Consider the following 24,314-nt stretch of genomic DNA (forward strand, 5'->3'; position numbering starts at 1 on the left):
TATCAAGAATGACATGGACAGTGAGATTGCACCCTCAGCAAGTTCGCCAACACCAGAGGCCTGGGATGCCATCCAGAGGGACCAGGACATACTTGGGAACTGGGGCCCTGGGAACCTCATCAGATTCAACCGTCTTTGGGGTTGTGACGTGCACTGGCACAAAGACAGGCTTGGTGGGGATGAAGGTGGGGAGGACTTGGAGGTGCTGGTGGATGAGAGGCTGGATATGACTAAAAAACCATACAGATATCCAGCAAAAAATTAAATGGAAACATATCTAAAAGGGGTCAATCAGTTTAATCCCCTTTGCACTTGGATTGTGTGACTCCTTTTCTGCCTGGGTCCTGTGATCTCTGCTCATCCCTTTGGCTTTGACCATGGCAAGCATTTTATAAAAATCCAAAGGGTGGGATGGTCTCACCCTGTCTAATTCTCTTTTCTCACCTTTGGACTTGGGAGTCTTCCCCTGCACCCTGGAAGACACTGGGATTCCAGAATGTGTCTGAATTCCATTTTTTTGTTGTATTTCAGTGGTGGAGGTTGGAAGGGAGCTGACACTTGGAGGCAGGTTCAGAGTTGAGCAGGATGTGGAAGGCAGGTCCAAGGAAGAAGGAGAGTGGCCACCAGCTGCTGGCTGGACATCACTGGGCTCTAGGATAATCCTCTGCTTCTTGCTTATCACAGGATGGAGAAAGTCAGAAGCCAGAGGCTGTTTCTGCAAAGATGACCCCAATTAGTTTTGCTTGATATCTGAAAAAGCAGCAATTCTTAACTGACAATGCCTGGAAAAACACCTTTCCTACCTAAAATGCCTGTCATACAAGGAACTGCTGCAGCTAAAAATGTTCTCCATTCCATTCCTCCTTTCTCACCTGAGTAGTCAGCAAGTCCTTCTCCTTCTCTGTGGCTCACAGGCTTTGGGAGAAAGACACTCCCTTCAGCACCTCTGTCAAAGGCTTCCCCAGAATGGGGAGCTCAGGATGGATTTACCTTGCTCTCTGTTTCTGCTCAGACACACCAGGAGCACACTCAGCTCTTGTTGTCTCACACCCACATCATTCCCTAAAGCTGCCCCAAGAAGCCACCAGTGCGGTGCCGGTCACAGCATGTGCAGAGCAGAGATGAGAACAACAAAGAGAAGCCCCAGGCTGGCTGCAGGTCTCATTCCTGCTGTTCTCCAGAGGAACCCCTGGATCACAACCTCTTCCCTACCAAGCACACACTCCTCCCATCCATGCACATCAGCAGCCCAGAGCAGAAGTGCCAGACACGGCTCCGTGCCAGCCTGCTGACAGAAATCCTGCAAGCTTTGACATTGCAACCATCTTGAAAAGCATACAGGAATGCCATTAGAAGCACATGCTCCAGGTTCATATGATATAAAGACAACACTACACCTTCACATCACAGCTTGGACATCAAGAGCAAGTGGGATAAAACATCAGACATCGTAGAGAGTATTCAAAAAATTCACCAAATACCTGAGAAGTTCTGGGTGGAGTATCTCTTTCAGAAGGTCCCATAGATAGGGACAGGCTGGTGCTGGTAGAATTCTGGGATGCAGCTAGTTTCCTGTAAGCATGGCCCAACATTTCAGGTTACAAAGCAAAAATATCAACAGTCATGGCTCTTTCTTTACAGGGAAAACAGACCTTCATTTCCCAGAGGGTTTTCTGAAATGCTTGTTGTCCTGACTGAACTTACTGAGAAAGGGTCACCTCCGATGTCTGTCTTTCCCTTTCACTGTAGCCAAGCCATTCTTCCTCAATGTCTCTATAGAAATGTTCCTTCAGGCTGAAAGAATTTTCATTTGCATCCAGGTTGGCTACATAAGGACAGACATTTCAAACATACATGTTCATTACACCTGAAATCAGACTACAGATGTAAAACTGGTACTACAAAGCTAAAGCACAGCTGAAAAGAAAATCATGCAGCAGTTTCCCAGGACTTTTGTTCAATGTGAAGAACAAAGCAGTGACATGGAAGAGGAAACAAGATTAAACAGGTCTTGTCCATTTGGGCTGTAGAAATTTGGATGTAATTAAATGCCCAACTGCAGCAAGCATGGAGGAAATGGACACTCAGAAAACCTCTCCCTGCACCAGGGATCCAGGGTTTCAGTCTTTAACACACCTTTGAGAGTCAAAGTACACTATGCCAAAACTCTCAGTCTTCACCACTTGAAATATATGGAGAGACCAGGTTTTTCCTTTCTGTTTCCTTTTCGTTTGAGTAGGACATGAAGAAGGTCATCTCCATGGGCAAATCCATTTTTCCATCCTCAGGAGGACACCGGCTGCCCTCTTGTTTCACCCAGTTGCATTGCCAGGGCAGAGCACAGCCTGGGCAATGTTTTCACCATCCCATGAAGCACCACAGGATGCTGGCATTTGTCTCTGCAAACAGAACTGCTTTTCTTTCTCAAGTGCCTCTCAGAGGAAACTACAGCTTTCTATGGAACACTTGTATGAGATAATCTGCCTACAGCTACACGTCAACAGTTTAAAAGGAACCAAGATAGCGAGAATCAGGAAGTTGCTTCTTAAAAGCAGAGCTAAGGCTGTGTTGAAAGGGAAGGAAGGCTGTGAGTGTAAGAGCTCAGCAAGTTCAACCAATTGGTTTTTCATCTATACCCAAAACCAACACCACCTCCCTATGAAGTTCAGGAAAAACTGAATAACAGTCTTCAGGATGAAGTACTGTTCACACAGGCCTTTCAGAATGCAAACCAGTACCTTGAGGCAGTTCACACTGCTAACAAGAAACTACTCCTTCAAAATCTCCCTAAATATTGACAAGAAGAAAGGGAAAGGTAAATTTTTTTTTCACCTCTAACCCTCGAAGGAGCTGAGCTTTGAAATCCTAGAATCCCTTCTGTCATATCTAAAAAGGAAATATTGCTACTTGAGATGATACTAAATGCTTGCATAATTCAGCAACAGCCTACATCAATAGGGGGTATTGAAAAAAGGAAGGAAACAGCCACTGCATCCTTCAATCAATGTGAATTGTATGAATGATAAAGAAATACGTGTGGAAGTAAAATGGCAGCTGGAAAAGTCACTGAATTATAATAGGTGCCATGCAAGTTGAAGACTTGATGCACATGACTGCAAAGAAGCCCTGTGCTCAAAGCTGGGCCACCACCTCTCTCATGGAGGATTTGCCTGGAACACCCTTCCCTGGAAGGCAATCCCCACAGACCCCAGCTGAATCCAGGTACCATTGAGAGGCCACCAGCTCCATTCAAGTGAAATACTGCCCCCTGCAGCTACCAAAATTCTCTCCTCTGAAACCTGTCCCTGGATATTTTAAGGACCTCAGCTAAGTGTTTCACCCAGTTGAGAGTTTCACCCTGTGAAGTTACTCCATGAAGCAGTTAAACAGTGCCAGGAGAAGAGAGAGGATTAAAATAAGGCATGAGAAGCAACAACATTACAAAGAATTTATCATTGCCAGCCATTCTAGAAAAACAACAACAATGCCTCCAAAGTTTGGAAGATTTCTTTCTTTCCTCACATGGACTTGCTGTAGGGGGGAAACTGGTTAAAGCTGATGGAAAAATGTAAACAAGGAGCATTTCCTAAGCCTCTCATTAGTTTCTGATTGAAACCCTGAAGTAAGACAGCTACGAGTTAGCATTGCCAGCAACAGCTCCAGGATCTCACCTCTTGAAGGATCTCTCCAAGAGATTCCTTGTCCTTTTCCACAATTCCCTCTCTCTTTAAGTGGAAAAGCAGCTCTGCCTTCTTGTAATTCTTCAGAGCCAGTAAATGAATCACCCTGTCTCTGATGGGATGTTGAGAAACCATCCTGAAAGGTCTCTGGAAGAATTTGGCAGGGTTGGTGGGCATCGTTCTCTTCCTCGCAGGCACAAGATCTGGAGAACAGTGTGGGGCTCTCCTGAGCTCAGGAATTTTCACTTCAGTAAAGGAAAAACAGAAAAAGAATTGTCAAATGGGGGGGCTGGGAGAAGGCAAGGATTTTGATTTAAAAGGATGTACCGAGATTGTTGAAACTCTATTTGTTCACCATTTATAGATCAGTAAGGATTCAAAAAGTAAAGCCTTAGGAAGAAACAGTCATTAAAAATATCTGGTAAAGGAAGGGTATTATAATTGAAAAATTACTTTTATGCATGGTGATTTGACATGATTTCCCCAGTTTGTAAGCCCAAGCATTGGCTATGTCAAGAATGAAATGGATAATGGGATTAAATGCACCCTTGCTAAATTTGCCAACACCAGAGACCTGGAATGCCATCCAGAGGGACATGGAGAACCTTGGCGAGTAGGGACCTGGGAAGCTCATCAGGTTCAACCAGGGCAAGAGCAAAGTGCTGCATCTTTGGGGCTGGGACAGGCTCTGGCACCTAGGCACACTGGGGATGAAGGTGGGGAGGAGTTGGAGGTGCTGCTGGATGAGAGGCTGGGCATGAGCTGGCAACATGTGCTGGCAGCCCAGAAAGGCAACCGTGTCCTGGGCTGCATCAGGGAAAGCCTGGCCAGCAGGTCGAGGCAGGGGATATGGCACACCAGGCACTGTTCTGAAACCAGGGACTCGTGCTTGATGCCTGATGGAGACTTCATGAGTACTGGGGAGAAACCCAGGAGCTTTGTCTCTTCCGTCCCACACACAGAGACTGACCTTTCTTTACACGCTCCTTCAATCTGTCAATGTAGGTCCAACTTTTAATGCCTTTCTCCACTTGCTGTTCCTTGGACCACGCCTCTCTGATATTTGCCTGCAAACCTAATTGCACAAACATCCCACATTTCAGTTAGTTAGAACAATGTAAAGGTGGCAGTTTTAGAGGGAACGCACTACTAATGTTTTGAGAAGATCAATCCAATGTCGATACAGAAACTTCCCACAGCATTCAAGCAAAACACCTGCTAAAATCAGACTCCTAATGACTTCAAGCAAAAATTACCTGAAACCATACCCAAACATGAAGATGAACATTAGATAAGAGTTCTTCACCCAGAGGGTGGTCAGGCATTGGGAAAGGCTCCCCACAACTATGTGGGCTCATGACACCAAGTCCAGCAGAGCTCAGGAAGTATTTGGACAAGGTCCAGAGGCACCTGGTGGGATTCTTGGGGACAGAGCTGTACTTGCCGATCCTTGTAGATCCCTTTGAAATCACATATTCTCTGATTCTGTGACAAAGCCCAGTCTCTAACTGGTACTGTATGGAGCATGTTGCAAAGGCACCCTGTACCCTACCAGCAACCAGACCTGTCTCATTTGAGTTTCTCTGTGCCAGCCCAAAGCAAAATTGCCACCAAGTTCAACAACTAGCTCACTACTGCCAGACCTCAGACCCTAGATATTCAATGTTTAATATTCCCTTAGGATCTATGTAGACCACCAGCAAGAATCTCACAAATCATCAATCACATATGAAACAGAACATCCCCAATGAGAAATTCAGAAGTTGAGTTTTGCCTCTCCAGAAGCCACCATGGTGCTGCCTTAAAATGCTCTGCACTAGGCTAAGGCAGAGCAAGAGCTGCACTCGCAGGGGCAGGGATGTCCCTGCAGGCAGGTGACTGCAGCCACAGCCAGGTCAGAGCCTGTTTTGCTCAGGGCAGCTGGCTGTGCCTGGCTCAGCTCCCTGCTGCAGGCAGCACCACTGAGTGCCTGGAAGGGGAATGTGCACCTGGTGTCTGCCTGGAGCCAGGCTCCTTGGGGAAACTGCACTCAGAACAGGTTAACACAAATGGCACCACCTAAGTACATTGTGCTTTGAGGGGAGTGTTGGAATCTGTGGGGAAGATGACATCAATATCTTCCTTTCAATTTCCTTGTAAATATCCCAATGTAGAATTTTGGCGCACTTATTAATGACCAAGACAAATAATTAAATCAAGCGTGGTTTTCCATATTGACTTTATGAAAGTCTCTGTGCGACTTCCTCAAGATCATTTTTTTCAATTTCCCATTATTTGCAATGGATTATGGCAGAGCCTAGGTACTCCAGAACCAAAGCCTTAGCTACCAAGTCTGTGAATTTAAGCGCATAATTTGATCCAAAGCATGACCTCCATTCTCCAAATTCCAGGCCATCAAGCAGTATGGGAACAAGGAAGGACTGGCAGGCTTTCTCAGGGGAAAACAAACCAGTGTCTAAATGCAGTGGCAAGAGACTGCAAGGCTGACCTGAGGGAAAACAAACTCCAGCTGAGAGCTCTGTATACAAGAGATCCCCTGTCTCAAGAGTATGCTGCAAAAATGAATTACCAAGTTGAAAATCTTACAGACATTGAGCAAAATATGAAAGGCAACCTTACCTCCAAGTGGGTTATACAATTTGACAACCTGTACACTTTCATTTTTCCATGCCTCACCAGCATTTGGCTAAAAAGCAAAAAAAATATTCTGCAAAATTTCAGCCTACTCTCCATTTCTGCTGATTAACTTGGCCCTCCATTTTAAACAAGAGCTATATTTGCAAAGGTTTGCTGTCACATCACCAAAAAGGGCTGCTTTGACACAGCTCTCCCTCTGAAAGCAGCCGGCTACAAAAGTGCCCTGAGAGAGCCACCCTCACTCAGCCTCTAATGCAGCCAAGCCTTGGAGTAGCAAGTCATCCTTTCCCAATTGCTAGAATTTCTAGGCACAGGCTTCCCTTGAGATCAAGTGCCTGAGTACAATAGACCTGACTGGCTTGACTCAACGAACAAAGAACAACCCTGGTGAGAGTGGTTCACAAAATAATCAAGAATTCAGGGCAGGACCAGGGATTCATTCATTCCCCAGGATTCATTTGGCAGTATGGAATCACATCACAGGGTCAGCTCTGAGAACAATTTCATCTGCACAATCTGAATTTAAACTCTAAACACACATGGAAACCCTTTCTCTTTTCCTCAGCTCTAGAAATAATTATTTTCCTGGATGTGAAATGGAAACATTTTGTGAGATGTAATGAAATTTGGGTTGCTTGGCTGAATTCATCATTTAGTAAAGAATATGTCAGATTCCATTGGAACTCAAAAATCACTCAAATGTTAATCAACCTAAGTACATTTTTTAACAAAACAAATTACTGCCACCCAGCTGCTTCATTCTGGAGGCAAAATTGGCTGAGATAAAATCTAAATGGCTATGATAAATGGACTGAAAAATGTGGACTAATTTTTAGCATGAGAAGAGACACATCAATCCCAAATAGAAGGTAAATAGTATTTAAAGGAACTGTAATTTAGAACCAATGAGGATTAATTTCTTTCTTTGGTAAAAATGTATCAATAGGTGGAAAAGTTTTGAAAATGATGTGCATGTGGCTGGAGTTCTCTACTATGCATAACAGCAAGAACTAGAGTAACAGGTCCTTCCAATAGTAGAAAATACTCTTAGAGAGTTTCCTTTATGCTGATATGTTCTGTGAGTGCAGTACAAACTTGAAACTATGAGAAATCCATGCATTTTGGCCATGAGCCATGCCCAGAGCATGAGTGTCTGAGCATGCAGAATATCTGACTTCCACTGGCACCTCCTCTCTGGCATCCCTGAGGGCCACTTCCATCAGAGAACCTCCCACTTACACAGACACCTCCTCCGTGCCATCCCTGTGAGTCGCTTCCCCCCAGGCAGCTGCCTCCAAGGGCCCTTGGAGCACCAGAGGGGCCCCAGCCCTGCCCAAAAGGTCCCGCGGGCTCAGCAGCACCTGACACCAACACCATGGCCAAGCCCCTGCCCGCTGCCAACCTGCAGAGCCCCACACCTGCCCCTCACCTGCTGCTCCTGGCACCTCTGGCTCACCCTGACAGGCATGGCAGTGCTGGTGGGGGCCCTGCGGGATGCAGTGCGTATTGGGGCCCTGCGGAACTCACTGGATCCTGCCCAGGCCCGCAGCTCCGCCATCCCGCTCTGCCTCGGCTGTTCCCGCTCCCCTACACACACTGGTCTTGCTGAGAGGTCTACAAAATGCAAAATACTTTTTAGGAAAATGTGTTCTTGCATGTTTGGCCTTTCAAGGCTCATCAACAAGAAGGGAGATGATTCCCATGAAACAAGAAGTAGCCAACAAGCTGGAAGTGATGGCCAGGCCTTGGAAAGGCAGGTGACTTCTTGGCTGAATTGCCTTGTGGAGGTGCAGGGCCTGACAGGTTTCAGTGGCCTCAGACACAGGGCGGGTCAGCAAGGTTTGGGAAGAAGGATGAGACACTGACTGTGGATACAAAGAATACCGAATTTTTGGCCACAAGCCCATTTGGACAAACCCCCCAAAAAAGGAACAAACTGATAAATCCTATGCATCAACTCTACTGAATCAGCTCCACCAGGGTAAAAGGCCATTCCAGCAGGGGCAGACCATGGCCGCCCACTCAAGAAATCTCTCACTAAGAAGAAGGGAGAAACTCAGCATGCAGACTAATGAGCATGAGAAGTGAGAGGATCATTACCCAGCAGCAGACAGAACACTCCTTTTGAAGACAACTAGGGAACTTGCAGTTAACGAACACTAATTCCTTTCTTTGCTCAAATGTATAAATACTCAAACACTCTGCGTTCTTGTGCTTCTGCCATTGTGAATTTGTCTCTTACCAGCCCTGTCTGCACAGAACTGTAAATAATTGCCTCCACTCAGTGGGTGGATCGGGCTCTTGAACGACGGCTGCTGTAACCAGCCAAGGTGGAACAACACTCGCTGTGGCTCTGACACCCCTGCTCTTGCTGCAGCCGCTGAAGGCTCTGAGCGCTCCTGCCCTGTGCCGGTGACAATGGCCATGTGTCCTTGGAAACGGGGAGTTCCATGTGCCAGGCTGGCCGGGATGTCACTGAGGAGCGGGACGTGACACAGTGGGGGCAGAGGGATTTCACAATGGGCACAGGTAGGGAATGCCCCGCCCTGTCCCATCACTGGCTCTGCTCATTTCCAAGTCCAGAAAGGGGCACCCCACCAACCCCAGTAGCTGCAGCTGTGCAAACCAGGGCTAATGAAGTGTTTCTGCACCAAAGTGCTGTACTTGGCTCTCTCTGAGGCAAAGGAGCAGCTCAACACCTCTAACCAGGGCAACAAGGTGCAGCCCTGCCAGCTCTGAGCCATCCTGTTGTGGGCCCGTCAGTCTGTGAGGCTTCCAGCATGGACACGGTCACTCAAATATCATCTCTTTGACAAAATGCCCTGGCCTTTCCTCATCCCAGTCTCCTCAATGGAAACAAGCCAGCAGCATGCCCAGGCCACCAAGTGCTCTGCAGGAGGAGCTGACCTGGAAAGGCCAGGGAGGACCATGAACACAATTACAGTTTGCTGACATTTGTGCTGATTTGACTGCAGATGCCATTGAAATTACTGATGCATCTGGAAAACTGTTTCATGCTCAGTTTATGATCATTTGACTTTCATTTTCCCCATACACAATCTTACTCCTTATTTCAGTCAGCTGGCACCCATAAAACCCTTGTCTAGGCATTACAGGGAGAAGGAATAAAAGCATGGCATTGAAAATGGCTTGAATATTACCATGCAAATCTCATTTTCCTTCTTAAAAAGTCTTGTTTTTATCTTCAAGACCATGTCCATATCTGTTCATATCTGATCTCCTGGCTGCTGCACTCACAAGGCTTGCAAGCAGTTATTGTATTTGAAATAAGCAAGCATTGCTGTAACCAAATGTATGTGTGCTCGAGTGGATGGATAGAACTACTGTCAATATGCTTCTGCTTTTGCGATTGGTGAAAAAACTTGAGTTGTAAAACTGAATTCTTTCTCTGCTGCTGAGGATGTCAGCTGCTGGCATCTTCCCATTGTCATAGCCATGAAGTGAGACTGGAAAATAAACAGCTCAAGGTGCATTCCTCAGCAGTCCCATCCCATTCATGATTTTGTACATAAACCTGCGGCTTGCAATAGAAGCCAGGGGAAAAGAGCATACGCCTTAAAAAACAACTAAACCTTGTATCCAAGGGATATCCTATCCCTTCAAGAGGAAGTCATATGATAGGAAATGATACCTTAAGTCCCTTTTTACAATCTTTGTGAAAAGTGCTCTCATCTCTGCAGAAATTTCAGGTATGACCATTCCTGATGACTTTGGATGCTCAGGTACATCCTCATCAACCTGGGGACTGTGTCTGTGTCAGAACGCACAGCAACAAGACACTTAAAGTGCAAAGGACCATTTCAAGTGTTCCTAAGCACTCTTGCAGCAATAAAAGGGGATGGGACCAGTGTGTTCATACACCTGCCCGGAAGGGAAGCCTGCCCCAACACACAAGGAACTGGAGGGGAAAACAGAGTCAGCCAATAAAATGAAGATTTCATGTGTTAAAGCTTGGAAACATAACTTTTGTATGATGTGTAGAATTAGAAGAAATGTCATAAACGGAAAGATGAATCATGAAGGGGTAACTATGAAAAATCCTCACTCTCAGCCCACCCTCAACAGCAGAACTCTTGCACGCTCTGTCAACCAGCAGCAGCCACCAGGCCAAGGGGAGGCTCCTCAGCACAATTCACCCCATGCCCCCCAGGGCAGCGTTCCTGGGGCTGCTGCACTGCAGAGCTGAAGGAGCAACCCCTGACCCAGCCAATAACAGACTCAAATTTCACAATTTCAGAGTTGACATTGTGTTGAACTTCACTTGAAGGAGAACAGAAGGGCGACGATGGCTCAGGTGTTCAATCAAAAAACACTTCAAGAACGCTCAGTTATGGGGGCTCAACATCATTGCATGGAGACATTTGAGAACTTGTAGAATGCTCTCCAAGGAAAAAAGAGGCATTCAGAGCCCTACTGAGTGTTCCCAAATGTTATCCTGCTACAGTCAATTTCATAATCCTCCCCAAAAGAGGTTATGGCTTTGCTCCTAACAGGTCTACCATTTCAGTAATAAATAAATGAAAGGAAACTTAGGAAAAGGACTTCATTCCAAGTCCCCATAGGTCTGTGCAGGAATCAGCATCTGTCTATCTAGAAAGGCTGGTTCAGACAGAGTAGTTTAAAATATTCAATGAAATGGACAACATTTCTATAGGGACACTTGAACCTCATTTCTCTTTAAAACTGTTTGAAGTACCTTGCCTCCAACACTTATCCACGTGTTTTACAAAACTCTTGCAAAGATCTGGATATTCCTTGGATCACTGACAAGGGGAGGCCATGATTCAAAATCTGCTCTGAGAGCTGCTTCAGATGACAGCTGAGAGCAGCCCACGCGCACTCCTCTGTAACGCTCCAAACCAAAGTGATATGCGGACAGGGTTGTCCAAACTTCAATGCCTTTGACCACTTGGGCAAAGAGTTTGCAATAACAAGAAAAGTCAAATAACACGCCAAAACTTTTAAGGAATTTCCATCGGCCAAAATCTATTCCTAAAATGTGCACTGTTGTGGTGTGTTGGTTTGTTCCGTTTCTCCCCCATTTGTTATGATGGTTCTGTCTTCCCAGTTTTCCCCACCCTAGTTTCTGTCTATCATTTAGTTGCTATGGTTCCCCCTATGTTATGTAATTTTCCCGCCCCATATCCCCAAATATGTATAGTTTTCTCTCCTCCCTGGGCCCAGTCAATCACTCCCCACCACTCCCAGTCTTCCAGAATGTTCCTCTCGGTGGGAGTAGTGATTGGCTGAGGTCCCGGGGCCCCTCCTTTACAATGTATCAATTGGTTCTCCCTTACAGTCTATTATGTTAAGCTCATCCCCTGTTTCTCCCTGATTGGTTTTCTGTAAATCCCACCCCCAGTTACCACCTCCCTTTAAAGTCTCATGTTCTGCCCCTTGTCTTGGTCACTTCTTGCTGGTCGTTCCCAGTTAGTCACTCCCTGCTGGTTTTCCCCTGGGACGTTAAACCCGTTTGACCCCAGGAAGTGTCCGGCTCTCATTTCGCTCCGCCCTGCTTCGCAGTTATTACCGAGACCTTGTCCTGCAGGCACAGCCCAAGGCTTCTACCGCCAAGGGGTGCCTGAAGCTGCCAGTCCTGGGGCCCTGCCACCGGGACTGACACCCCTGCTGCAGTGTGGCTGTTGGCCGCCCTCTCTGCTAGCCGGGTTATCGGGTCTCAGGCCACGGTCATCGCTGCAGTGCACAACTTCATAGTACAGGTAGTGGGCTTCCACTCTTGACTAATAAATTTATTTCGGTGGACAAACTTAAGACTTGAAGAGCAGAATTGACTAGAAGAAATCCACTCCACATATCATAGAAGCAACAATGAGAGAAGGACTTACCAATACTGAGATTTCTTTATTGTTAACATTCAACACTATCATCTTTCAACTTCTTAAACTTACTAAACTTCTTTGAACTAATCCTACACTTTAAAGAAATGATCTGCGGCTCAGTGTTAAAGAACCTACTATACAATACTAATTTAAAAAATCCTAAAACCTAATCTTCTAGTTGAAATAAAAAATCCAGGGTCTGCAGATTCAACGAGGCCGAAGCTGATGTCTTGGTGCCAGTACTCCACTTACAGCTGGTCAAATTCAGAAATGCGGCTCTGAATATGGGCCAGCTTTTTGTGGAGGTACAGGCACCTGCTCTTCATTTCAGAGTAGCTGAGGCTACCCTGTGAAGGAGAAAGAAAAATTAGGGCATGCAAACATTTCTGCAGAGTCTAGAGTCTAATGTCCTTTACATTAGAAAACCCTTGAGGCACAGTCAGCAGTTATTGTGGCCCTGCAGCTCTGGTGTCGCACATACCTGTTGTAACTGCTGATAATCTGCTCGGATTCTATGATGCAGCATCTACAAGAAAAAAAAAATGTTTCGTTGCCACCATGAAATGCAAATTTTGGTAAAACACTAAAAGCTCACTCAGTCTGACTCTAGACATTTTCTTCACCATCAGCCACCACTCTTCTGGGAGATTTGCAAAAACAAATCTCCATCTCCCAGCATCACCCAAGATCTTCAGTTAAGCCTCTCAACAGGCAACAGAAGGAGCCCATGCTCTAAGACTCTGCTTGGGACACCTCTCCCCTTACTGTTCCTTCGTAGACAGTTCAAACAGGGGCTTTTGGGCAGGGTCTTGAAAAAATCAGACCCAGCCCAAGCAATGTCCGACCATATATGCCAATTCTCAGGTTCCCTTTATTTCACTGAGCAGCTCCAGGGAATCCAGAACACTGCTGTGATGATGAAGCACAGTCTTCATGGTTTTGTCCTTCTTTATCTGATAGGGTTTAGAGCCTGGAGTCAGAGACTTCCATTGCTCCTGAAACTGTTTGAACTTCTGTGTGGTCTTGTCAATTTGAGAATGTAAATTCCTGTATTCCTCATACTCTGCATTGAAGTCATCCTTGTAGTGCTGGCGTTGCTCCAAGGAGACGATGGCTACATATTTTCTAAGGGAAAAAATGAGGCCATTTTTCTATGAGTGAACTCTAAGAGAACATTTCAGTATGTTTCTAGTCCTTAAAACACGTGTGTAATTTTACACCAAGCACAGGGTAATGCCAAACACAGACACCCAAGCTTTGAGACAGTTGCTCTGGGACCAACAGTTTCTACTTTCAAGCTCATGTGCATGAAGAGAATGTAATCAGGTAACTCTAGGATTCTGTCACATTTCTATGACACTTAATTATGAATATTTTACGCTGTTGAGGTTTTCTTCATTAGGAAGTGGAGCATGGTTAGAAAACATATGCTTTAATTTCAAATGTCAAATGACAAACAAATACAGAAGCTTCACGAAGACGAGATATATTACTAAATTATAATCTCTTCATCTGTAAAAAAAGATTAATGTAGTTACATTTACTTGTGACGATACATCTCTAAAATATATTTGTCAGGGACGGCATCTATGGAGTTGAGTACACAGAATTAAACTTTTGAGCCTCATTCTTTTCTGTCCAACAGCAAAGCAAAGTTAATTATAATATTTGATTCTTTAAGCGGACAGCAGTTACATCACTGATCATGGAACTGAGGCATTTGTAATACAGCCACAAAAACAATCTCTAGATCAGCCTAAAACTACACCCACTACCCAAAGCACATCTGCCCCTAAAGAGGGCAAAATTCATTAATGATTAAAGCCACTGATGGGAGTCAAATACTATAAATTCCCTTCTCCCACGAATCACAAGTCGTGAGGTTTATCAAGCTTATGATACACATCCAAATGAAGAGGCAATGAGAACAATAGATGCAACTTCCCAACACTCTCAAACCAATGCTTCTGCTCCTCTAGGCCTTAAGATCTTCCTCCTTTTGAACAAGAAAAACTCCCTCAACATTGGAGTAAGTACTTCAAACCATCCAGAGACTGATATTAAAAGTAGTAAATTTTTAACAAGGACTGAAAACAACTTGTGCCAAGGATGCATCCCATGCCAGATACACCTGACTATGTAGGATAATTTTGAAAAGAAAACTACAGATGCCTTGCAACATTTTGGGAGGCACCGGAGCAATGTGAGCCAGGGCCCTGCCGTGCCTGCTCCAAAGGCCGCAGCTGCCCCAGAGGCCCAGAGCTGCAGGAGGCCTGACTGCCCTTGCCAACATCCCTGCTCTCGCACAAGCTGGCAGCAAGTTCCAGACTTTTATACCACAAAGACACACACAGACACACTTCTCCCTCTTCTCCTGCACTGCAAATTCGATGAGGGGATGCAGCAGCACTGCTGCAGCTGAGCCTGTGCAACTGCACTACAGGAAGGGAAGGCCCGTCCGGGCCTAACCCACCTCGGTGTTCATCTCTGCTCTGAGCCTTCCAGACCCAACTAAACCTGATCAAACTCATCCTTTCAGCACAGGAAAGAGCCTGACACTGCACCCCATTGCGAGTAGCAAGCTTTAATTGCTGCTTTGCTCACCTCAGGTAGTCTGGTTTGTCGCTTGTTGCAGAGCATGTGGAGGCAATGGAAGTCTCTTTTCGTGCTCCTGCAGGAAAGCACAATTTTGACACTCTTCATCAGGAGATCATTAAAAGGCTAAAAGGTCCCCATGGGACAGTCTTGAAAAGTCCTTCAGAATGTTCTTCACACATCAAATTACTAAGAAGAAGCAACAAAATTTATACTATAATACAGCAAACACGACCTCTACACTATACAGTACTGGGGTTTAGAACAAGCGAATGGCCACAGTGTTCTGCAGATTGTGAATTCCCACGGTGTTAGCCCCAGCTCAGCTTTTCTTATTTGAAGGCATGAGGTGCATCTGCACAGCCATTCAAGTCATGCAGCAACAGATGCAGCTTCACAAAAGACAACAGCTTGAGAGAGATCAATATCGAGTTTCTAACAAGAAATAAAGAAGAAAGCTGAAGTTCTTCTCACACCATGTTTTTATCCCCACTTCCCTGCCAAATCCAGAGGCCCAAAGTTCCAATGAATGCCTGCACTCTTGTCAGCAGGAAAGCCAATTCCATTCTATAGGGCTTACTAGCACTAAGGCTCCAATACCCTGCAGACAAAACCCAGTGCTCCTCATTAACGTGGCAGGATGGGGTTGGAAACAGCTCTGCACTTGTAAATTGCCCTTTGTCTCTTGGCAAAGGCATTTGGCAATGCCTTTTTCAAAGGCATTTGGGAAGCATAACTTGCAGCCTTCTTGCGAAAAAAATGTTGAAGAATTACCATGATTATAAAAAGAGCTGCCATAAGGAAAAGTCAGCTGAAATGGGAAGGAATACTCAGGATCTTGCTAATGTGTCTCTGTTTTCCATTTCATGTCTTGTGGCAAGCATAAATACCCGCACAATCACTTGTATTCCTTATGAGTTTCCATTGCCATTGTTTATACAAAGTAATGTTGTTAAAACACAGCCATTCTTGACAATCATTAAGCTACCTGAGCTTCAGTTCTTAAGGAAAGAGCTGTTGTGTGATATTTTACTTGCTGATTGGCTGATTTTTGTTGTACAGCAGAAGTATAAAAAGAAGTGTAATAGTGGTAATAAAACTGGACAGAAATAACAATAGTCACAGAACGTTCAATACAACTTGGAAGAACAGCTTTACTGTGAGCATTTCATTTCCAAAAGTGCGTTTGCTCTCATGCCTCAGTCCACATGAAAACTTCAGCCTAAGCCCCAACTTGAAACATGGAACAGATTTTTCCTTCACCAGCTGGGCAGAATTTGGGAACTGGCTCCTGAACAAAGCTGCTCACGAGTTTATAGATTTAAGCAGAGATCTTTCCAAAGGCATCCCAAGGTTTGCAGGTACCGTGTCTATGTCCAGAAGAAATGTGGAAAGACCATCTCAAAGCACCTGTCTCTACAAGCACACCATCACTTGCAAGAGGCATCTGCACATTCCAAACTTGCCTCCAGGCTGAACCCAACTTGTCATTTTCAAGCTCAACCTCCAAAAGGACAACCCACAAAGCAACTGAACTCTGCCCTGCTTGTTGTGTCCCTGTCATCAGAAATCAAGTGTTCTTTATGCATTTCTCTTTAGCTTTTCTATGTTGTTTTCACCACTTCCACGACTTTTGAAGAATGAAATTCTGCAGCTGGGACGGAGAGAAAACTCCCAGCGCAGTTCAAAGTAGAACTCCAGGAAACCACAGCCCAGGTCTCTAGCTTTTACAGTTTCCATGAAAATGCTGAGTTCAATGAACAACCAGGGAATCACTGAGATTTGATCGACATGTTTCAGTAAATGAGTCTGCAATAAATGTGTGACAGGTTTCTGCCTTCAGCATGCAGTCTTGAAAATCTGCTGATGGAAAAAGTCCTCTCTCAGTCCACTTTCTCTTCCTTTTAACCAGTTTCTCCCAACAGCAATCTATTTCACATTTCATTGTTCTTCATTGGTTTTGCACTACGTAAAGAAAGAATTTCTAAAAATGAGTTTAGAAATTGTAGTTTTGTTGTAGTTTTCAACAAGGATCCAGCAGCACAAGTTCTGGGCTTTGCTCTTGTTGTCTTTTAAACCAAGAGACAAAATCTTATGTAATAGAAGAAATACAAGAAGTTGATTTATCATGACCATACATCAATGAAAATGATTGAGCAGTCATGTAGTGCAGTGCCTTTGGGTATCCAGTGCCTGCTTTCAAAGCTCCCTTTTCATGAGGTGTAAAAACACAATTAACTATTTCAGAACACTGACAAAGAAGGATTTTCCCATAAGATAAGTCACCACAACAGGATTTGGAGAGAAGCACAATTAGCGAGAAGAAAAGCACGAAGCCTTGGTTAACAGAAGAGAAGGTTTGGAATTAGGACACCAGACAAAAAACTCCACTGTAGAGACTGTGGGTAAGAAAAATCAGTGCTTGCATGGCTTCTAGCCCAAGATGTGGGGACAGCTGTGACCACCCTGTGGATACTCCAATCTTGGACAGTATAAAGGTGGCCTCCAGAGAGATCTGGGGACACCCATCACTGAGCAGACCATGGGTGAAGAAACACAGGCTGGACAACAGAGAGTCCATGTGGTGATGATATCTCCTCACCTAATGTCTCTCTTTTCCCCTCACCTTGCCTCTCTTCTCTCATTTCTTTTTATCTCTGTAGTTTGCATTTCGTCATGCAAGTCATGCTTGCACCTTAATTTGTGCAGAAGCTTCTCCTAATAACCAAATCTTTACACCACAGTTATCCACACAGGAGTCAGGAAAACCAGCACATCAATACCTTCCTCAAAATCCAAGCGGTGCCACTGCTTCAGCCTCCCCAGTTCATTTTTCTCCCCGTTTGAATTGGGGATCTTCTTCTGCTCCCTGGCAGGTGCTGGGACTCTGGAACTCAGAAATTTCTCTGTTGGTTGCACCACATGGATGCAGGGGGAAATGGAGCCAGCACTTGGAGACATGTCCAAAGGCAAAAGAGATGTGGAAGGAAGAAGGAAGGAAGAAAAGTGGCCACCAGCTGCTGGCTGGACATGACTGGGCTGGTGGCCAATTCTCCTCTTCTTGCTCATCATAGGACTGGAAAACTCAGCAGCCAGAGGCCGTTTCTGCAACAATAACAAAATAATTCATTCATTCACCAATGATCAGGATCATTTTTTGCTCCCATTCTGAAAAAGCAGCATTTCTGAACTGACCCAGCTTGAAAAGACATGTTTCTACACTAAAAGACATTCAAACCCAGAAGTACGGCAGGTAAATATAGACTCTATCTCATTCCCACTTTCCCATCTGAGCACTTAGAAAGTCCTACTTCAAGTCTGTAGCTAAAATTCTTTGGGAGAAAGACATTCCCTTCAGGAGCTCCATCAAAGGCTTCCCCAAAAGGGAAGGTCCTGCACATTCCCATCACAGCTTTTACAACAGCATCAAGTAAGCTAAAATTTACCATACAGTCTAGAATGTTCCAAATGCACAAAATACCTGCAAAAGTCTTGCTGGAGCATCTCTCTCAGAAGGCCCTGGAGATGTCGCTTGGCTGGTGTTGGTGGTGTTCTGAGATGGAGTCGATTTTCTGTACAGATGGTCCAATATTTTATGTTACAAAGCCTAAATATCAACTGTCAAAATTCGTTCCTTGCAGGGAAAACAGACCTTCCGTGTCAGGAGTCAAAGAGATAGCCTTAAGGTGAGTTGAGGGAGCTTTAGGCAGGATATCAGGAAAACATTCATGGCCCAGAGGGTGCTGGAGCACTGCAACAGGCTCCCCAGGCCAGTGGTCACTGCAGGAGGCTTCAAGAAGTGTTGGGACAAGACTCTTGGGCACCTGGTGTGATTCTTGTGGTGTCCTGTGCAGGGCCAGGATCCTGGCAGGTCCCTGATACCTCCCCATGTTCTAACAATCACAGCTTCATTAACCAGGGATGTTTTATTTTCCTATCTTTGAAAGACTGAACTTACCCAGAGAGGATTAACTTCAAATTCTGTCTGTCTATTTCAGTGTAGCCAGGCCAATCAGTCTGCAGGGTGTGAAAGAGATGTTCCTTCAGACTGAAGGAATTATCCTTTGCATTCCATTTGGCTACCTACAGGCAGACATGTAGGAAAACAAATCTTTATTATGCTTGCTGCATGCAAACTACAGAAATATGATTGGTCCTGAACATCTGCTTGTGAGAACGCAGTTTCAACTAATTATTGTGGTTTTGTACAGAGCTTGATTATTCCTCTATCACATGAGTGTTCAGCCATATTAATGTTTGAACAATTGGAAAAACCAAGTATCCGAATTCATATCTAGCAAGAGTGCCCCTGAAAGCAACACTGAGAGCTACAGTGTGTAAGGAGAGGGGGTCAGGCCCAGGTCCCTCTTCACGTGGCTGTGCCAGGGTTCATTCCAGGAAAGTTCTGCCATGAGAAGGCCATGCACAGGCATTGCTGTATTCCTTTGAAATGAAATAATGTTCATATCCTACTCAAGAAAAATACAAATTCTACACAAAACGTAAATTATGGTAGTAAAACCTCAAGACCACTGATATCTAAAGTTTAGGTTTAGACTTTATCCCCTGACATCTGCTTAGAGTTCCACAGAAAAGCCCATTGCAAAAGTCCCCATCTGTTTTACCCCTGCAATACACTGAATAACTCATCTAACACATCACCACCACTTCTCATAACTTTGACTTTTTACCTTAAAAACATTATAATAATTTATAATTTATGTCTGTATTGATGTCTATCTGCCCACAACTAAAAAAGAAATGTAAAAGTGACAAAGATATCCAGAATCAGGGATTCACTCCTTAGAAGCAGAAATCAGGTTCTGTTGGAAGGGAAGCAAGTGTGTGTGTACCAGATCTCAGCAAGCTCACAGTGCCAATCTGGGATTTCTGCAAAATAAACTCCCACTTGCTCTGATGTCAACAAAAGCCTGAGCAAGGCATTCCAGGCTGCAGGGCTGCTCACACACAACTTTAAGAATGCAAACCTGGACCCTGAGGCAGTTCACACCTCCTACAACACATTGACTGCAGGGAAATCTCCTCAAATACTGCAATGGAAAAGCAGAAAATGTTTTCATCCTTTACCTTCTAAGGAGTTGAGCTTTGAAAATTTATAATCAACTTGAAATCTAAATGTGCTACTTTAGTTGGGATGGCAGGACACGGCTCTCATTATATTGTGAACGTCTTCAGGGTGAAAAAGCTCTGCCACTGCCTTGAGCAAACCCAGCAACAAACTTCCCAGGTTCAGGGAATGAGTTCTTAAAAGTCAGTGTGGGATCAACTGAAACTGTATTGGATTTTCCTCCCTTGACTAGGTTCCAAGAAACTGATTTCCTAAATAAAGAGGAAAAGTTTCTACTTGATATATTAATGCTGGCATCGTTCAGCAACATCCATGGGAAACAGGGAATATTGAAAAAGGCAGGAAAGAACCACTGCATCTTTCAGTGCATGTTCTTCCTGTTGTTGGCTATAATAAGGAAATACCAGTGGAATTGAGAGGAGCACTGGAGAAGGTACTGAATAAAAGAGTTCCAAGGAAGTCGCAGCTTCAATTCACATCACAGCAAATGTACCCTCAGCTCAAAATTTGGCTACCATCTTTATCATGGAGGATGTGTCTGGAAGACCCTGGAAGGAAATCCCCACAAATCCCAGCAGAAGCCAAGTACCATTGAGATGCCACCAACTCTGCTCAAATTAAATACTGGCCTCTGCAGTTCCTGAACTCCTCTGCTCGGGAGCTTCTCCCAGGAAATTTTAAGTGCCATCACAAACCATTTCACACAATCAAGGAAGCCCTGGGAAGTTACTCCATGAAGCAGTTAAACAGTGCACAGAAAGGAAAAATCATGGAATAAGGCATGAGCAGCAAAAACATTACAAAGTGTTACACATTGCCAGCCATTCTAGCAAACCAACAATGCCCCAAAAGTTTTGAAGTTTTCTTTCTTTTTGTCACATGGACCTGCAGCTTGAGACCTCTGCATGAAGTTGATGAAAGAACTTAACAGGGAGCATTCGCTAACTTGTTCATAGGTATCTAATTTAAAGTGTGCAGGAACAAGTGACAATTAGGAACAAAAGAATAGCGTGGTGGAAATAATGCTGGCAAAACTCCACCATCTCACCTACTGAAGGATCTTTGCAAGGCTGCCCTTGTCCTTTTGCATGACTCCATCTCTCTGCAAGCGAGCAAGCAACTCTGGCTTCTTGTAAGCCCTCAGAGCAAGTAAATGAATCACCCTGTCCCTGTAGGGTTGCCGATAAAAAGCACTGCAAGGATTCTGTTCAGTCTCTGCAGGCTTCATGAGCTTTGTTCTCTTGTCTTCAGGGGCAGGAAATGAAGCGTTTGGTTTGGCTCTTCTCACATCTGCTGGTTTTCCCAAAGGATGGAAAAAAGAGAAAAAGAAGTCACAAATGGGAAATTGAGAGAAGGCAAAACAGTTGGCTTAAAATGATGATGGATATCTTGGGGACAGAGCTGATTTTGAATATCCTTGAGGATCACTTCCACCTCACATATTGTCTGATTCTGTAACAAAGCCCAGTCCCTAACTGATACTGTGTGGAGCATATTGCAAAGGCACCCTGTACCCTACCAGCAACCAGACCTGTCTCACATGAATTTCTCTGTGCCAGCCCAAAGCAAAATTGCCACCAAGTTTCACAAATAGTTCACTACTGCCAGTCCTCATACCCCAGTTATTCAATGTTGAATATTCCCTTAGGATCTATGTAGACCACCACCATGAATCACACAAATCATCACTCACATGTGAGACAGAACATCCCCAATGAGAAATTCAGAAGTTGAGTTTTGCCTCTCCAAAAGCCACCATGGTGCTACCTTAAAATGCTCTGCACTAGGCTAAGGCAGAGCAAGAGCTGCACTCGCAGGGGCAGGGATGTCCCTGCAGGCAGGTGACTGCAGCCACAGCCAGGTCAGAGCCTGTTTTGCTCAGGGCAGCTGGCTGTGCCTGGCTCAGCTCCCTGCTGCAGGCAGCACCACTGAGTGCCTGGAAGGGGAATGTGCACCTGGTGTCTGCCTGGAGCCAGGCTCCTTGGGGAAACTGCACTCAGAACAGGTTAACACAAATGGCACCACCTAAGCACATTGTGCTTTGAGGGGAGTGTTGGAATCTGTGGGAAAGATGACATCAATATCTTCCTTTCAATTTCCTTGAAAAGAACCCAACGTAGAATTTTCCCAAACTGATTAATGACCAAGACAAAAAAATTAATCAAGACTGGTTTGCCCATGTAGACTTTATGAAATAATATTTGTGATTTCCTGAAGGGCAGTTTCTTTCAATTTCCCAATTTATTTAATGGATACTGACAGTGCCTAGGTGCTCCAAAACCAAAATCTTAGCTATGAAGACTGTGAATTTAGGTGCATGAGATGGTCTAAGCCTTGACCTCCATGCTCCAAATTGCAACCCATCAAGCAGTGTGGGAACAAGGAAGAACTGGCAGGCTTTCTCAGGGGAAAACAAACCAGTGGCTGATTCTGTGACAAGAGACTGCAAGGCTGACTTGAGAGCAAATCACCTCCAGGCTGAGATACTGGAACACAAGTGATCCTCTTTCCAATGAATATGATGCAGAATTGAATTACAAAGTGGAAAATCTTACAGACATTGAGCAAAATATGAAAGGCAGCCATACCTCCAAGTGGGTTACATGATTTGAAATTCTCTGGACTTCCATTGTGTAATGCCTTGCTGGCATTTGGCTAAAATGTAAAAGCACTTTTCTGTAAAATCAGCAGCCTACTCTCCATTACCACTGAATAACTAGGCCCTCCATTTTAAACCAAAGCTGTATTTACAAAGGTTTGCTGTCATATCACTAAAAAGAGCTGCTTTGACACAGTTCTGTCTCTGAACACAGCCAGCTAAGAAAGTGCCCTGAGAGAGCCACCCTCACTCAGCCTCTAATGCAGCCGAGCCTTGGAGTAGCAAGTCATCCTTTCCCAATTGCTGGAATTTATAGGCACAGGCTTCCCTTGAATTCCAGTGCCTGAGTACAATTGAACTGGTCAGTGCTAAACTAAAAATCCAGAGAGGCTCACAAAAAATCTGAAAGTTGGGGCAGAACCTGACACTGGGATTTATTTGGCCCTAAGGAAGCACATCCTGGAGTCAGCTCCAAGAACAATTTCAACTGCAAAAAGATGAATTTCAACTGTAACAGGCTTTCTCTTTTCCTCAGCTCTAGATGCAATTATTTCCATAGATGTAAAATAGTTCATCCTAAGTTTTAGGAACTAGTTTACCCTTAGTTAGTCAGATATTACAAAATTTGGATGCCTTGATGAATTAATCATTTTGTACAGCATGTGACGCATTCCATTGGAACTGAAAAATCACTAACATGTCTATTGACATAAGCATATTTTTTTTAGAAAAGTAACTACTGCCATTCAGTCGCTTCATTCTGAAGGAAAAATTGGATGAGATAAAATCTAAAAAGCTTTGAAAAATAGACTGAAAAATGTGGACTATTTAGCATGAGAAGGGAGACATCAATACCAAATAGAATATAGAATATTACTTAATGGAACTGTAATTTAGAACCAATGAGGACTATATTCTTTCTTTGGTAAAAATGTATCAAAAAGTGGATAAGCTTTGAAAATGGTGTACATGTGGCTGGAATTTTCCAATATGCATCACAGCGAGAACTATAGTAATATATCCTGCTAATAGTAGAAAATACTCATAGAGAGTTTTCTCTATCTCAGCCTGCTCCGTGAATGCAGTACAAACTTGGAACCATGAGAAATCCATGTATTTTGACCACAAGCCACATCCAGAGCATGAATTTCCTGAGTGTCACAACATGGAGAATATCTGACTTCCACTGGCACCTCCTCCGTGCCATCCCTGTGAGTCGCTTCCCCCCGGGCACCTGCCTCCAAGGGCCCTTGGAGCACCAGAGGGGCCCCAGCCCTGCCCAACAGGTCCCGAGTGCTCAGCAGTGCCTGACACCAACACCGTGGCCAAGCCCCCGCCCGCTGCCAACCTGCAGAGCCCCACACCTGCCCCTCACCTGCTGCTCCTGGCACCTCTGGCTCACCCTGATAGGCATGGCAGTGCTGGCGGGGGCCCTGCGGGATGCAGTGCGGATTGGGGCCTGCGGAACTCACTGGATCCTGCCCAGGCCCGCAGCTCCGCCATCCCGCTCCGCCTCGGCTGCTCCCACTCCCACACACACACGGATCCTGCTGAAAATCTGAAAAATGCAAAATACTTGTTAGGAAAATGTGTTCTTGCATGTTTGGCCTTTGTGGCTTCCAAGGCTCATCAACAAGAAGGGAGATGATTCCCATGAAACAAGAAGTAGCCAACAAGCTGGAAGTGATGGCCAGGCCTTGGTAAGGCCTTGGTGACTTCTTGGCTGAATTGCCTTGTGGAGGTGCAGGGCCTGACAGGCTTCAGTGACCCCAGACACAGGGCAGGTCAGCAAGGTTTGGGAAGAAGGATGTACCACTCATGATGGACACAAAGAATACAGAATTTATGGGCAC

General features: G+C 44.8%; 1 protein-coding gene across 1 annotated transcript; it reads right to left on the bottom strand.

The window, feature by feature from the left end:
* Window positions 1-12,426: 12,426 nt before the first annotated feature.
* LOC128943031 (RNA polymerase II elongation factor ELL2-like) lies at window positions 12,427-23,964 on the bottom strand. The gene is given in 5 exon segments (XM_054285800.1): window positions 12,427-12,525; window positions 13,105-13,303; window positions 18,732-18,856; window positions 20,911-21,107; window positions 23,934-23,964. Coding segments are annotated over 5 exon segments (651 nt in total).
* Window positions 23,965-24,314: the final 350 nt, after the last annotated feature.

This window comes from Melozone crissalis, unplaced genomic scaffold (assembly GCF_028551555.1).
Source record: "Melozone crissalis strain CALT ecotype California unplaced genomic scaffold, PUWL_Pcris_2 ptg000005l_1, whole genome shotgun sequence".
Taxonomy (NCBI): Eukaryota; Metazoa; Chordata; class Aves; order Passeriformes; family Passerellidae; genus Melozone; species Melozone crissalis.